General features: G+C 36.2%; 1 protein-coding gene across 2 annotated transcripts; it reads right to left on the bottom strand.

The window, feature by feature from the left end:
- Nucleotides 1-1,126: 1,126 nt before the first annotated feature.
- LOC120536224 (retinal cone rhodopsin-sensitive cGMP 3',5'-cyclic phosphodiesterase subunit gamma-like) lies at nucleotides 1,127-15,203 on the bottom strand. 2 transcript variants are annotated; one of them, XM_039764556.1, is made up of 4 exons: nucleotides 14,966-15,203; nucleotides 5,159-5,322; nucleotides 3,883-3,923; nucleotides 1,127-1,621 (listed from the first exon to the last, which is right to left on the bottom strand). In XM_039764556.1, the coding sequence occupies exons 2-4, from the start codon at nucleotides 5,302-5,304 to the stop codon at nucleotides 1,545-1,547; spliced, it is 264 nt and encodes an 87-aa protein (XP_039620490.1). In that variant the 5' UTR covers nucleotides 5,305-5,322; nucleotides 14,966-15,203; the 3' UTR covers nucleotides 1,127-1,544. The 2 variants fall into 2 exon arrangements, with proteins under 2 accessions (XP_039620490.1, XP_039620491.1); XM_039764557.1 differs by lacking the exon at nucleotides 14,966-15,203 and adding an exon at nucleotides 6,330-6,399.
- Between the last annotated feature and the right edge of the window lie 372 nt (nucleotides 15,204-15,575).

Genomic DNA, 15,575 nt, shown 5'->3' with positions numbered 1-15,575 from the left:
TGAATTTATTTTTCTGAATTTCTAATGTGCACATAAATATATAACATAATAATGTTAAATGAAGCAGTTATTGACTAATGCCACTCTGTATTTACTTTGAAATAGTTTTATGATTAATTTATTACTATGCGTGTAATGATTTAACGGTTGAACAGGACACATTACAGAAAATAGTAGAAAAAATGTAATGTGGCATGTTTGTTGTGTTGTAACTTTTCTAGTTCAAAGTAATTATTTATTAATTAATATTAATTATTATTAATTAAATATTAATTACTTGTTTGAATTTGTACTAGAAAAAAACAAAACGGGGAAATGCAGAAGGTAACAAGACTCCTTATCTAAATAAATCCATGTATCCAATGTAAAAATACTGTAATAAATGAACAAATTGAACACGTTACAATAAACCATTTATAAATACACCACATGAATTAAGAGGAGAGATGGCAGCTTTTTCCTGTAATCTTTCTTTAGATGGGCCACTGCTTTCTGTGATCCTCCTGACCTGAGTGCTTCAAGTGCGTTGCTATGAATTCAGGTGGCTCCAACCCACCAGTAACAGCAATAATGCTGAAAAACGCTTCCATCTGCTGTGGAGATAGAAAATCAAGACTAGAAGTAGATCTAAGTAAACCTCTAATCAAACTCGTTGTGACCAAAGAGATCTTTTTTCTAGGTACGTGATACAGTGTGCGACCTGTTCAGAATTTTCCCATGTTAAATCCATTTGACCAAATATTGTCTTATTTGTGACACACTTCATTAATCAGGGAGGACATGCTGAACTTAGTTTGTGATTGTTTGCCTCTGCTGTATTTATAGATTTTGTGTTTTGACTTCTACTGATGTATTGAATTTCAGGGTTAGGGTTAAAGATGAAAGTGCTATATAAAAATAGTTTTTTATATGCGGATAGGTTTTTAGAGAATATATGCAATTCATATAGACTTCTATGTAATAAAAGAAGATGTTTACACTTAAGATATATGTGCAGATTTAAAATACTGTTGGGAGAGATGTTTTAGAAATGTAAAGAAAAGATACTATAAACAGCTGGACTGGAAAAGTGGTCAAAATGACATTTTGTTGGAGTTTTAAAATAATACTTGGGCGGGGAAAAAAAACATCATGGGGAATCTTTTCAACATTTTATTTTCATGGTATTAGAGATGGAGTGGTTTTATGTTCCTTTCTGTTTCCTTTCTTTTTGGATCTCTCTTCATTTCTGTCTTTGAGAGCCTCACATTCCTCCTAAAATTATATTCCATGTCAGTCCATCTTTCTTCTTTTCATGAACTTTATTTGTAGCACTCTGAGAGCACATCTCCCATAGTGAAAATTGCTGAAGTTTTTCTGGGCCAGTATAAGCCACCACGTACACAGGCGAGGTTAGATGTCCACACATTGAAAACTGTCTTGGTTTAGTGAATCACAACTTTGAGTTTGTTCTGGGACAGTTAATTGCATGGTAGAGAATACAGATAAAGAGATGGCTGATATGAACATGAATACAACACTCCACACCTCTGTTCTGTGATTTCCTAGACAATACCAAATTGAGCGAGTTCGTGAAGCTCCAAGTGGCTGAACGCCTCCCAGGGACAGATTACAGTGATGTCTGCGTAAAAAAGGAACAAGAAAGAGAGAGACAGACAGAATGAGAGAAGCTGCTACACAATATTGGCACATTGAATACGATAATCACTGTTTATTACACCGTAATACAATTTTAATAATCAGTTAGTTATGTAGTGATTACCCAGTTAAATAAGAATCCAAGTTACATTATATTAGTCAAGAGAAATATAGTTGGAGCCTCCTCAAGAATTAATTAGTTTGTAATTACATATTTAAGCTCCACCAGTTCCACTGCAATACATGTTGAAGCTTCATCAGTTTAATTATACTATAAGTACATTATCATCACTTAGTAATTAGCACACACAGTGATTAGTTACACCATAACTACACTGTTAAAAAAACACTCAGGTAAAGGTCATACATTATTTTTAGAAAAGTTAATGCAAGTATATGAATAATTATTACTGTGTAGGTACATTGTAATAACTAGAGAGTTGCACTTTATATTATAACAATACATTTATCCATTCAAAAACATAATAATGGAAGAGTCTCATCTGCAGGTGCGGCAGTTAAGCTTCCCAGGACGGCATTGTGTGTTTTTTCAGAGTACCATACATAATTTCATTAAATTGTTGTCAGTGGATTAACCAACTTAAAAAAAATCTATTTTTCATCAAATTTTTCAATTGTGCATATAGAACTGTGCCTACCTAAGTACACATTAGTCAGCTTCTTCTATGTAAAAATACTAATAAGGGAATATAGGCTATCAATAGTGCCTCTATTAGTCACGGTTTGGGTTACAGAACAATCCGTGTCCATTAAATACTTAATTTATCAAGTCCTTGAAGTTCCTATTTTAAAATTTTACTTACTACTTTTGTTTAAGTTATATATATATATACTGTTCAAAACAATTAAAGGAACCAGTTTGGTGGTGGGTCAGTGATGGTCTGGGGAGGCATATCCATGGAGGGACACACAGACCTCTACAGGCTAGACAATGGCACCTTGACTGCCATTAGGTATCGGGATGAAATCATTGGACCCATTGTCAGACCCTGTAGTGGTGCAGTGGGTCCTGGGTTCATCCGGGTGCACGATAATGCCTGACCTCATGTGGTGAGAGGATGAAGGAATTGACAGCATTGACTGGCCCTCACGCTCGCCTGACCTAAATCCAATAGAACACCTCTGAGACATACATTATGTTTCAGTCCATCCAATGCCGCCAGGTTACACCTTAGACTGTCCAGGAGCTCAGTGATGCCCTGGTCCAGATCTGGGAGGAGATCCCCCCCAGTACACCATCCATTGTTTCATTGGGAGCGTGACCCAACTTTGTCAGGCATGCATTCAAGCAAGTTGGGGGTCTTACAAACTACTGAATACAATTTTGAGTTGTTGCATGAAATTTCGGCAAAATGGACTAGCCTGCCGCATCATTTTTTTTCACTTTGATTTTCAGGGTGTCTTTGAATTCAGACCTCTGTAGGTTTATAATTTTCATTTCCATCAATCAATCCTTTCGTTCCTAACACATTACCCAGTCCATATCAGTTTAGATATCTGCATTGATTTTTTTCTCCATTGAGATCTGATGTGTTTTCAAAGTGTTCCTTTAATTTTTTTGAGCAGTTAACATTGTAGCATCCCAGCCAGGTTGAAGCCTTTTTTTTTTTTTTTGAGTGACTGTTGTGTCTGATTGAGGGAGGGCAGAGGACTGATAGCGGGGGTATGATTGATGTGGTAAGAGGGGGCGGGACCTGAGGGGAGGAGGGTCGAGAGGTTGGTTGGAGAGGGGGTAGAAGGTTGTGTGGTGGGATTACGAAGTTGACGTTCATTTTTCATTATTGTTCAAGAAAACTTTTGTGAGGCTTTACTACATCTGTCTGTTTGGTTTATCTTTACTTCTTTTTCGAACCTTATGCGGAGGTTGCTACTATATATATATATATATATATATATATATATATATATATATATATATATATATATATACACACACACTGCATTATATACAGCCATTTATTTTCTGTAGCTGCTTTCTTTATTATGGTATCACTAGAAGACAGAATGCATGACAGAAATCACCAATGAAATGGGCACCAGTCGATTAAAATGTACACACTATTGGGCACTTATTTGCTATGTAACTTGGATTGTGACTAATTGAGGCACTATAGGTTGCCCCAGTTTTAAAGATTGCTACTGTAAGTATAATGAGATCTAAAAACCACAAAAGTTTAAAAATAACAATAAAAAAAACAGCTGTTTTAAATATGGGAGGTTTACCTGTTCCTAGACCCTCCATGCCAGGAATGTCATCACCAAATCTGTAAATAGAGAGACACAGAAAGGAGTCAGAGAGTAAAGAGTTTTACACATTTGGGTGTTGATATTGGTAATGAGTAGTGTACATATTAGACATTGTGCGTGAAACTATTTTTTTTTTTGTTTTTGATTGATAATATAAAGTAATTTCACTCTGGCTGGATTTTGTTATCGTTATTTGTTCATAGCAACTATAATATTTGGAGAAAAATGTTTTCAATTTAGTTAAAATTCACTTAATGGATTACACTGCAAGCTTGTGTTGCTGCAAATTTGTGATATATATATTTTTGAAGTAGTCATCCCACTTAAAAAAAGCTGTGGCTAAAATCTCAGTGATAAAGTGATGAGACGTGATGTATACCACTTGGATCAAAAAGCAAAATTGAAGGTCTGATGTAATTTCCTGCCAAGGTCAAATTAAAATTGTGAGAACTTTAAAGAACACCAAAATGGTGGTGCTTTTCAGGCCTTGTCTAAAGTGGTTTTAGTTGTGCTGTATACATTCTGTCACATTGTATAGGCTGTGCAATGTCAGTCACCTACAGCTATTTTACTCTCTGTTCAAGGAAATAAACTGGACTCTTACAGAATCGAATATAAAATCCTACTAATAACCTACAAAGCCTTAAATAACCTTGCGCCAAACTACATCAGTGACCTTCTCCATCACTATGTGCCTGCCCACCCACTAAGGTCCTCTAATTCTGGCAATCTTGTTGTGCCCCACACTAATCTACACTCCATGGGTGACAGGGCCCTCAGCTGTATAGCATCCAGACTCTGGAATGACCTACCAAAATTAATCAGGTCAGCTGACTCCATGAATTCTTTTAAAAAAAACTCAAAACTCATCTGTTCAGGAAGGCTTTTAGCTCTACCTGACTTCATTACCCTTCTCTCTGTTTACCTCTCTGTCAAGATGTTCATGTAACCTGTATGTGTGTGTGCTAGACCATCAATTCTGTTGTCTGTTAGGCTTTGTCTCTGAATTTACTGTCTTAATCTTCTTTATTTATTTATTCGCCTTGTACTATGCTATATACTGTATACCCTGCTGTTCTTTCTTATATTCTGTAAGTGCCTTGATCATGGGAAAGGTGCTATATAAATAAAATGCATTATTATTATTATTATTATTATTATTAAACTGGATGACATGAGGACGTTTCATATGTCAATTTACAACCCTTGATCTTTAAAATGTGGTAAAATTAGGCACTTAAGACAGACATACCCTTTGACTCCCTTCTTTGGAGGCTTGCTCTTGAACTGGCGAGTTTGCCTTTGCTTGAATTTGGGGGGACCTCTTTTGGGAGTGGCTGAAACCTCCGTTGGGGCATTGGCAACCAGGGCACTTCCTGCAGGTGGGTTGGCATTCATTGTGGTTACTGGGTATCACTACAAGAAAAAAACAGTTTGAAAAGAAGAGTTTTTGGATGGATGTTAAAGCATCACAATTAAAATGAGAAAGTCAGTTTCTTAATATAGGTGCTATATTTGCTGATTTGCAAATAAAATCATTTCTATTTTTGCCTTTCACCATTTCTCTTTGCATACTGTTTCATAATGCACACTTAAAGGTCACATGTGATTTGTTAATTCATAATTCTATATAAGCTCTGTGTGTGTGGGTGGGCTGGCACCTCACCCTGATCAGGAATTAGATTGAATTTGACCAACAAGAACATGTGACATGAGAAAAGAGCAGAGGTCTAATATGGAAACCAGAAACTGGAAACTTAAAAATAGCAGGGGTTGATTGATTGGGTGAATGTTTGTGATTTGATAAAACAAGAATGTTTTAATTAGTAACAAGAAAATTCTTTTTATCAAACAAAACTTTAAATTCTTTTGAGTGTCTTTCCTATGTAGTTTAGGTGAAGTTCTGACAAATATTACTGCAACCGTTTGCTCATAAGAAACATGCCATCCCTAAATTAAAACATGTTGTCCTGCAGCTAGAAGTCCATAGCGATCAGTGTGAAGCCAGTACTGGATGAAGTCATCAAAGATGTGACAAAAGGATAACCAAACTAGAATTAAAAATAAAAATTCAAAACTATGCAATGAAAAACACTAAAAAAAAAAAAAATGACAGGAAATCACAGCATTAAGTATTTTTGAAAATGCCATGTTAGCAGCTCTTTCCGCGTGCACACAATGCACATTTTATATTACATTTTTTACTTTGTGCTGTAAATTTTCTTAACACAGAAATAGTAAACTTGTAACATGTCTAGGTTATGTGGAGCTTGATGTTCAAATACTTATTTTTCAAATTAAATGATTTTACTGTTTTCATCATTGAAACTAAGAATGCTATTTAAAACCACTTGTCACAGTAATATCCTCCTTCAACACTTGCACATGGCTACGCGGGTTACAAACATCCAAAATCTGTTTACCTTTGATATTTAAAGAATGAATCCCATTAACCTAATCCTGGATTGGGTGATGGAGGGATTGCAAAAGTTATTGTCAGTGGTGAGCTTATGCAACTGGTGGCAGCTCTTAGTGTGTGCTGTTAACATATTAGGAAGGTTTGGCAGGCCTCACCTTATATAACAAATTCTTTAACTACTTGCTAAACTGGCTCTGTATATTCTTAAATAATACACAGGAATGACTGCTAGAAGGCACAGAACCAACAGACTAATTCGCTTTTGCTGCAACACACCGGCTGCTTTCCTTGGGTTTTCTCTTTTTTATGCAGCACAGGTGATCTCGGCAAAAAAAAAAACACTTCATAAAATTAAAACAATCAGCTTTATATTGGCTAGAAAAATTAACAGCACTAGGTCAAAAGTAAGAAATATGGTTCAATTGGAAATACTGTGCACACCTACTAATCTATAACTACACTGGGAAATGTTCAATAAGGTGACAAAGTATAAGTGCCACATCAAAAGTACATTCAGGTGCAGTAATAGCATCGGCCCCCCACTTAAAGCACTCAGCTGTTCTTCTTTAAGTCACGCATGACTGCTTTTGTGGATTTCTCACAATCACCAAGTAGTGAGCTTTAGATTTATCATAAGAGCAGCCACATGTTGCACAGTTAGACATGCAAATTAGAATCTGACTGTACTGTTTACGTGTGACAATATTACTGCCACTGCTACTACTACTACTGGATGGTCCAGTATTTATTTGGACTACTCTATTTAAAGACCGGAAAGACAAACAATTACCAAATACTAAGAGGTGCAATTCAAGATAGCTTGATGTGGAAAAAAAAAAAAAGACATTTTTCCAAATTGTACTCTCAAGACACATTAATAGAAACTTCCAGGCCCATCTAAGTGACCTGCCAATAAAAGTCATCTACGAGGAGAACCTTAACAGAGCTCTGACCAACGTCACTAGCTGGAAAGACCCTCTAGTCATAGGAAGTTACTTATGGAAGAACATTATTTCTCCAGATTAATGAAACAGACCCAGAAGTGACCCATTTAACTTGTTTTAAGAGCTGTCGCTCAAGGAAGCATCAGGCATCAAGGAATCTGTAAAATCATCAAGCCACAGACGTTAGGATATTTTGTTGAAAGGTTCATTTTTAAGGATTTAAATCTACGGTCATCGAAGGACACATATAACTTTGACAAGTATTAGTCTCGTTTTGAGTCATTATCAAAAGTGAGATGTTCTGCTAATGAATCCTTATGAGGTAAACAAAAAAGAGGCATTACTGGGAATGATGCATACAATATGCCGAGCCTTTGCAGCAAATTTAAGAGCGAGAAAGAACCTTAATACAAAAACATTGACAAGACTTACAGGCAGGATTCACTTCTATTATGTCAAGGAATAAAACAAACCCATACAGAGAAATTATATCGGAATCATTAGTATGTGTTTTCACGCATTGGATTTCAATTTCTCTCTCTTAAGTAAACTGATCAAAATAAGGGTGCACTTTTTAATATAAGATTACCCCATGCTATTTTCCCTGAATGCATACTGACATTTTGGTTTTTGTGTATGAAGCATGATTACGTTTATGTGATATTTGCTGAGCAAGGTGGGGGATGAATCGGAAGTATTTTATTTTTTAACACACAGAAAATTCTAACAAGAGAAAAATAAAGCACTTCTGTTCATAGCTTAGGTATAATTTTGTCTTTTAAGACGTAATCCTTTTGCTGAATAAGATTTAGTGGTTCGGAGGTATGTGGCTACCTCGCCCTCCTTATAGCTTATAAAGACGAGCATTTGTCAGTTTATGCAAGGTTCTTCTGTATATTGCACAACATTACACTGACGCAAACTTCTAAAATCCCGTCTAGTTGAGTTCAAATAAAAGGTCCTCTGAAATCCCTTTCAGTTCTTATGGTTGTCTGATTAAAATTAACACCTACATTTCACTTTCTCATCATTTGAAGAAAGCACATACTTTCCACCTTTGTGTGAGCATAACATACGTTGTTCAAACCTATAAGTTTAATAAAAAGGCTTATAGAGGTTTTGATTTTTTTGAGCCCTGGACTTGTACATGCATGTGAATTATTTTTCAGTTCATTTCTTGATTTTACGCCGGATGTTGAGTATTGACAAACAGAGCACAGGTGCAGTGCAGTGGCAGCGAAGGTTTACCCAGGAGAGCTGTGATAAGCTCAGGCGCATTCAAGTACAGCCACAAGGTGATAGAACAGCTCAGCTCTCCTTTATTTTCTGGCAGGGGTAGAAAGTAGCAATTCGCTAATTTTGATTAGTCAGTTTGATTAAGTAGAAAACTAAAAGCAACAGAAATTCTCTGTGAAGAAAACAAAAAAAACAAGACTTGCAGACTGACGCCCTTGTGCCCTTCTTTATTTCCTATGAACCCAGGGGATCTTGAAACAGAGCAGCTTAAATGGCTATGAGCTTCCAGTTCCTATATTAGCCATAATGACACTCGCCCAAAGCAGATAAGCTACATTCCCACTAATTTATATGCTTTGCATTTCATTGAAACTGATGTTAAATATGCAAAGTGGGGCTGGTTAGGAAGACATAATTTCAAGTACTATTTATACAAAAGGAAACAAAGTCACACTGACATTTTGTGTTGACGTCAAATGAAAAATGCAAATAGACTAATTTTCACAACATACGGCACCATGACTAAACTGTTACAAATGGGAGCTCACCTCCAAGGTACACATCTTGAAACTATGTTGAAATAAACATCCTTAATGTCTTTCATCAATGTAGCTATTCTTAGAAATAGAATTTGAACTCAGTGTTTTACATCTGGATGCCACACCACACCGGTGATTGCTGAACCCAAAGATCCAGTGCCCTGGGCTTGAATTTTGCTTCCATCTGCTGACTGTTTTGAGTTTCAATATTCTTCCCGTGTCTGAGTTTTTTCTTTGGTTTCTCTGGTTTTCCTCCCACACCCCTAAAACATGTTTTTTAGAAATATAAAATGGTTGTGTGCGAGTATAAACATGGATAAAGTATGTGCATGAATAGGTCTAGTCAATAAATGGTGCCATTCCAGGGTTAGTTTCTGAATTGAGTTAAATGGTGTTGAAAAGGTTACATTATTTTTCAGACTTCTACCTGAATGTTTATTAGTGTATGTACAGTATGTTGTACTTTGTTTTTAAGGGCATTTTTTCATACTATTTTTGCAATTATTTCATAGTGTGCTGAGCTCATAAATGGAAATGCACTTAATAAGAATAAACATAATGGCACATTCCTACCCTTCAGCGGATGTGATTTCTTAGTAATGAGTAGAAAACCTGACTTGCTGTCCATGTTTATGTAACATACTCCATAGGTATTGTTCAAGGTAATTAAGGTGCATTTGCTATTTATGTGCTCTTCATTCTGTCAGAGGGTTTGTTTTCAGGGCCACAAAACAATGAAAACCTATTTAATGAAAATGTGGCATGTTGCAGACAATAATGTGTTTCTGCCTGCTATGGACATCCTTATAGAATGCAGATAAACAGAATATGATCTATTTATTTATCCAGGGTGGCACTGGAACAGACAACTGGATGCCCTAGGCTGTAGTATGATTGATGTTAAGGAGTAACTAGTTAATGCAATTAACTCTTCATTTTGTGTGTGGGGTATAGGATAGTTTCACACTGCTCATAGGGAAATAAACCTTTTTCCTTGTATGTTTCTTCTTTTGCCCATGAAGTTCATGAACCTTCTGCCCCCTATTGTTCCAAGATCTGCAGATGAAGAACTGGACTTGTGGATGTCTGAAGACAAAAAGATGACTTTGATGGGCATTATTATAGTTACCCGCATTTCTAATCATTTCACAGTGTTGATGTGGTATGGAGCAGATGGGAAATATGAGTTACTTAGTGGAAATTTTCTTGTCAACACTCTTTAAAAGTCTAGATTTTATTGGCAAAAGTTGTAGAAAACTAATTCAATTAATTGTAAAACAAAATCAACTTTTCATCTTATAATCCATCCATCCATTATCCAACCTGCTATATCCTAACACAGTGTCACAGTGTTCTGCCGGAGCCAATCCCAGCCAGGATAAGGGTGCAAGGCAGGAACAAACCCTGGACGGGGCGCCAGTCCACCGCAGGGCACACATACACACCCACCCACACACCAAGGATGCAGTAAGGACAATTTAAGATCGCCAATGCACCTAACCTGCATGTCTTTGGACTGTGGGAGGAAACCCAAGCAGACATGAGGAGAACATGCAAACTCCACGCAGGGAGGACCCAGGAAGCAAACCCAAGTGCCACTTCATCTTAAAATAATTAAAATTAAAAAAAAAAATAAAAGGGTCTCCAGAAATGGTATTTTTTAAAATAGTAGCATTATTTACAACAATGCAATGCTTATTTTATACCTTAGCTTAATTTGCATTTTGAGTGAAACTACTGGCAAATCAGTAGTGGCCTTGCATTTTTCTTAAAATCTTATAAAACCCTAACTGGAAATTTGCATGAATGCAACAGAGTAGAAAGGTGAGACCTCACACATGGCAACTATAGCATGTGAACGCAGCATTAAACAATAGACATCAAGGTAATGAGAGCATGTAGAACGGGGCTGATTCCTTTTAATTGCTAAGATGATTGCTGAATCACACTTAGATTTAGATCAATGCCTGTGGAATTTTTCATCAGGTACTTCAGTTTACTGATCCCAGGTTGGTCATCATCTCCATGTTGGCCTCTGGTTTAGTTCCTACCTTTTGTAGCAAACACTGATACCCTCTGTCCCTAAAAGAGGGTTCAGAAATTGGATGCATGTAAACTTGCTTGTAGCTGCCAGGACTTCTAGAGCAAGAAAGAAGGGGCCTCACTTCCTAGCAGCTGACAGTCACATTACCCAATGGCATGAAGAGCAGAATAAGAGTATGAGATGACCAAAAAGCACTACATTTATGAATTTAATATGAAGAGAGCAGATGCCTCGCTCTCATGATAGCCTTTTGTTTACTTTGCTCATGCTATCTTCATCAGTAATAGTCTGAAAATATGGCCAGCATGAATGTATCCAAGGCTAATTGACTGCCTCATTTTATGGAGCTTGGAGTGGTCCCCTTATTTTGCATTTCTTATTAGCCATTTCATTTACACTAACTACTTACTGTAGGTCAGTCAGCCACTCTATTTAAAATGTTAATCATTTCTCCATTCCCAGTTTCTTAGTGTACTTAAGGCATACCACTAATGCTCCAACATCTAGCCATTACATTAAGCACTTAATGACTATTTATTGGCAAATTAAAATAAAATTACATTTCTTTTTTTTTTTCATTCTTTTTCTGGACCAACTTATTCCAATATTCCAGCAATATACAGAAGAAAGGGATCAAAATAAACCATAACACACACCAGTCCAAAAGGTTCACTTGTGCACAGAATTACTTTTGCATATGCTGGGGAATAAAATGTGAAATTATGGTCGTATGAGAACAGTTAATAAATATTTTTAAATATATGCAAAACATATAAGTTAGCTTGGTTTATTTAGTTTACTGTTCACCTGTATTTTCTATTCTTTAATATGTAAAGCACTTTGAGCTACTGTTTGTATGAAAATGTGCTATATAAATAAATGTTGTTGTTGTTGTTGTTGTATCTTAAAGGATAAATGTGCCTGTAAATTGTGTATTCAGTATGTCAATTCCTTAATCACTGTAGTTGTTGAAAGAATAAAGTCGAATGTTAGCTGAGAGGAGTGCTTGACGACATGGCTCTTCTTTCTGTTTTTACTTGTAACGATTCTGCTTTGTGAGTGGAGTATGCATGTTAGAAGATGAGAGTAAAAAATGTGCTCCTTCATTGAATACGGAAGCTAAATTATTCTGATGAGAGGGATTGTGACTGTGATGAACTCGTGTGACTACGAGGGTAGGTTCTTATCAGGTACTTCTTGTTGGTTGGACAGTTTTTCACCCTCTATGACCATGCAATTAAAAAAAGAAGTTTAGAAGATGGCTGCCTGGATAGTTGGATGTATGGAATTTCACTACAGAAACATATGTGTTTTCATACTTTGGTGTCAGCATTTTTAACCATATCTCACAACTTGTGTTTACATCATAATGTTTAAAGTTATGACCTGTAGCATGAGCTTTGACAGGAAACATGTAGCTTAGAAAAACGGAAAACCAAAAACACCTTCATCAGTTAGCTTATGTCCCCTTCATTTCCAATTATCCTTTGAGAAAACACAATGTTATAAATATTTTCGGAAAGGCTTTATATTCTGCATTTGGAAAATGATCTTCATCCACGTATGCATGTATTTGTTTGTATGTATTCAGCATGTTATTTCTATGTTTACGTTGCACCATTTTCTTTTTGTGTTGGTTACATCTCTCTTGTATTCTATGTGTGTAGTTATTGTATGGCATGCTGAGTTAATAAGTTGAAGTGTGCTGAAAATAAGTTAATTTGAATTAAATTAACACAGACTCTAGACTCTTGTATGTCAGTTTGTCTTATTATTGTCCAAGTTTGCTTCTTTTTATACATATAGGATAGAATTTCCTTAGGTAACAAAGGATTTTGTGCAGTTAAAGGTCACCACTAGAGTTTTTTTGTTTAAAATAATTTTCAGGTAACAGCTAATGAGATTAAATTGGGCTTGCCTTGGGTAACAGGAACTTTAGGTAAAGCCAAAGAGCCGACTGAGAGGTGAAAAGAGGCTAATCTGGCCAGCTTTTCCAGCTTTAGAGAAGATCTTATTAAGAAGAGTGGATTTGGCAAGATACATATTAATAGCATAAGAGTCTCACCTTACTGTAAGCTTAGTACATGTGATGTTCAAAAAATGTGTCAGCACTGTGAATTGTGTGGTACAATCAGTCAGTCATTTTGTAACCCACTTAGTTGTGGGGGCGTGCAGAACGCTAGAAGCTGGTAGGTAAGGATGATCCATGTACCACAGAAACAGCTTTACTAATTCCAAAAGGGTTCATAAAAATTAAATGGGAAAAATGTCTTTTCAAATTAGTCCTGAAACCTGTTAATCATTTTTTATTTATTAAGGTGTTGAGATCAACTTTAGCTCTCTAGGTAATGAACACTTTAAATACCCTGAAGAAAAAGCAAGGTGGATTCAAGTCACATTTTGTGTCTATTCAATTGCTAAGTAGAATTATTCTTATTTTCGTATCATTTCTGGTCCAGTAAAGGCTCTGCTGTCTTATATTATTGTAATGGTCCATCAATACATCAATCTGATTATTCATTTTCATTTCAAGCTTACTATACTAGCTTTTTGCAATTTCATGTTTACTCCAGTGACTTCAAGAAGTCTGAACAACGAACTGAAAAAGTAGGAAGATAAGGGAACGACCTTTGTAAATATTTATTTCCTCTCGGACATTAGAATAATCATATCCATTCAATCTAATTTCCCCATAGAGGCTCCTGTAATATGGAAATGACATGCTGTAGGTGTTAAGCTAGTTTCTAGATGGAGTGTTAGTGTGAAAGATGATAATGCAGCCCTGGCCTCGCTGTACCTCCTGATCCCGTTTGAACCTTAAGAATAATTATGTGTGAGCCTCATTTGTTCTTCAGACACCATATTAATATTGTACCTACAGCCTTCAAAATATCATTCTACAATTTTTCAGATTGCTCCATTGACATTTCCTAAAAGTATTCTTTACACACTTCTCAAAACTAACAGCTTAAACTCCTTTGCAAAGTGTTCCATGTAAAGAAGATGTTGGCAAGCCCGTACTTGGAGTGCCTCAGGGTTTCCAGTTTTCATTCATATATATGTTAATTACTTTCTAACGCTATCAGTGCAAGTCATGGCCTATCCTGGTACCAACCGATGAAAACTAAGAACCAACCCTTGCAGCCAACACCCTCACCTACACATGCTGAGCCAATTTAAAGTTATCAGTTAACCTATTATCAGTTATGTTTCTGGGATATGCAAGGAAGCTGGAAAAAAACTGAAGGAGTTGATGTTCCTGTTCAGACACTGGACCCCCAAGTCAAAAAATCACTGATGCCATTTACTTTCTCCCCTTAAATAGATCCAGAAATCTTGAAGCTAATTACATTGGCCTATGCACAGGTTAGCTCAGGACATTCTGCTAGTCTGATACATTTTAAATAGTCTGGAATAACTTTCATTTTATGAATAAGTTCCAATTAAGTAAAAGCTCTAAGGAAAATAATTGTTAAAGTACTCACTGTGTTCTCGAGGTTACATTAAAAAAGTCAACATCTTATTTATCAAAATCCCCAAAAAGGAAAATTCTTGCCGTTTCTGCTTTTTTTTTTTTTTAAATTAATATACGTGATGCTTGAATTACTGTTCACTGTAGATTAACATGTGAATATACATTTATATTTACACATTAAAAAATTCCATATTTCTTATATCTCACATAGGATTGAGATGTTCAGTACGTGATACTACTACTACTACTACTACTAATATTAATAATAATAATAATAACTTTCCATTTCCAGAACACAGGTCTTTCAGCATCCACTAAATAAGCCTAACCCTGACTATTATAAAGCAGCTTTATTATTTCTGGAAAGGCTAGAAAAACACAAAAGAAAATACAACCACTTACAAAGCTGAGTTATCCTTGAGGCCTGCTTCTCAGCTCCAGGCTTTTGGTTGAGTCCTTTCTTGCTGGGCTGGTTTATGAGGCTTGTTTGTTAGCATGAACTCTGGGTGTAGTGTATGTGTTTATGTGGGCCCCCTTCCACATATACCTTCTCGTCCCAAATCCTCTTGTGACATCAGGGCTTGCTTCCTCCAATCACTTTACACTCCGTGACGAGCTCAATGGATTAACTTCTTCAGGCGGAGATGGTGGCTGCATCTGGGGACAAGAGGAATTGATGCAGGAGCATGTTTGGTTATGTAGTGCTCATGCGTCACTGTGCATGTGTTGGTATTCTTTAAATAGTGACAGCTCAGACTCTGGCAATGTCAATCTCACGGTGACTATAGACCCCTTGAGAAGCAGCAGCATTATTCTTAAATAATCAGGCATTTACCTATTGATGTTGGGATAAATCGCAAGACAAAGTACTGGCTAACCGTCAGTATCATTAATTGTGGTGTCTGCTTGTGTGTTTGTTTATCTAGTAAGTCAGCCATTGATTTCCATCAAAATTAAATAATGAAAAACACAATTTTCATTTTTAAAGTGTTTTTCGAAAATCATCGGAGTA

The sequence above is a fragment of the Polypterus senegalus genome, chromosome 10 (genome assembly GCF_016835505.1).
Source record: "Polypterus senegalus isolate Bchr_013 chromosome 10, ASM1683550v1, whole genome shotgun sequence".
Lineage (NCBI taxonomy): Eukaryota > Metazoa > Chordata > Cladistia > Polypteriformes > Polypteridae > Polypterus > Polypterus senegalus.
The sequence above is the reverse complement of the archived record's forward strand: the minus strand, read 5'-3'. Positions and strand labels throughout refer to the sequence as shown.

Excerpts from the sequence above, each read along its gene's own strand:
- LOC120536224 (XM_039764556.1), bottom strand. The coding sequence starts at position 5,304 with ATGAATGCCAACCCACCTGCAGGAAGTGCCCTGGTTGCCAATGCCCCA. Across the intron at positions 3,924-5,158 it reads CCAAAGAAGGGAGTCAAAGG|ATTTGGTGATGACATTCCTG; the intron begins GTATGTCTGTCT and ends CTCTATTTACAG. Across the intron at positions 1,622-3,882 it reads CATGGAGGGTCTAGGAACAG|ACATCACTGTAATCTGTCCC; the intron begins GTAAACCTCCCA and ends TTTTTTACGCAG.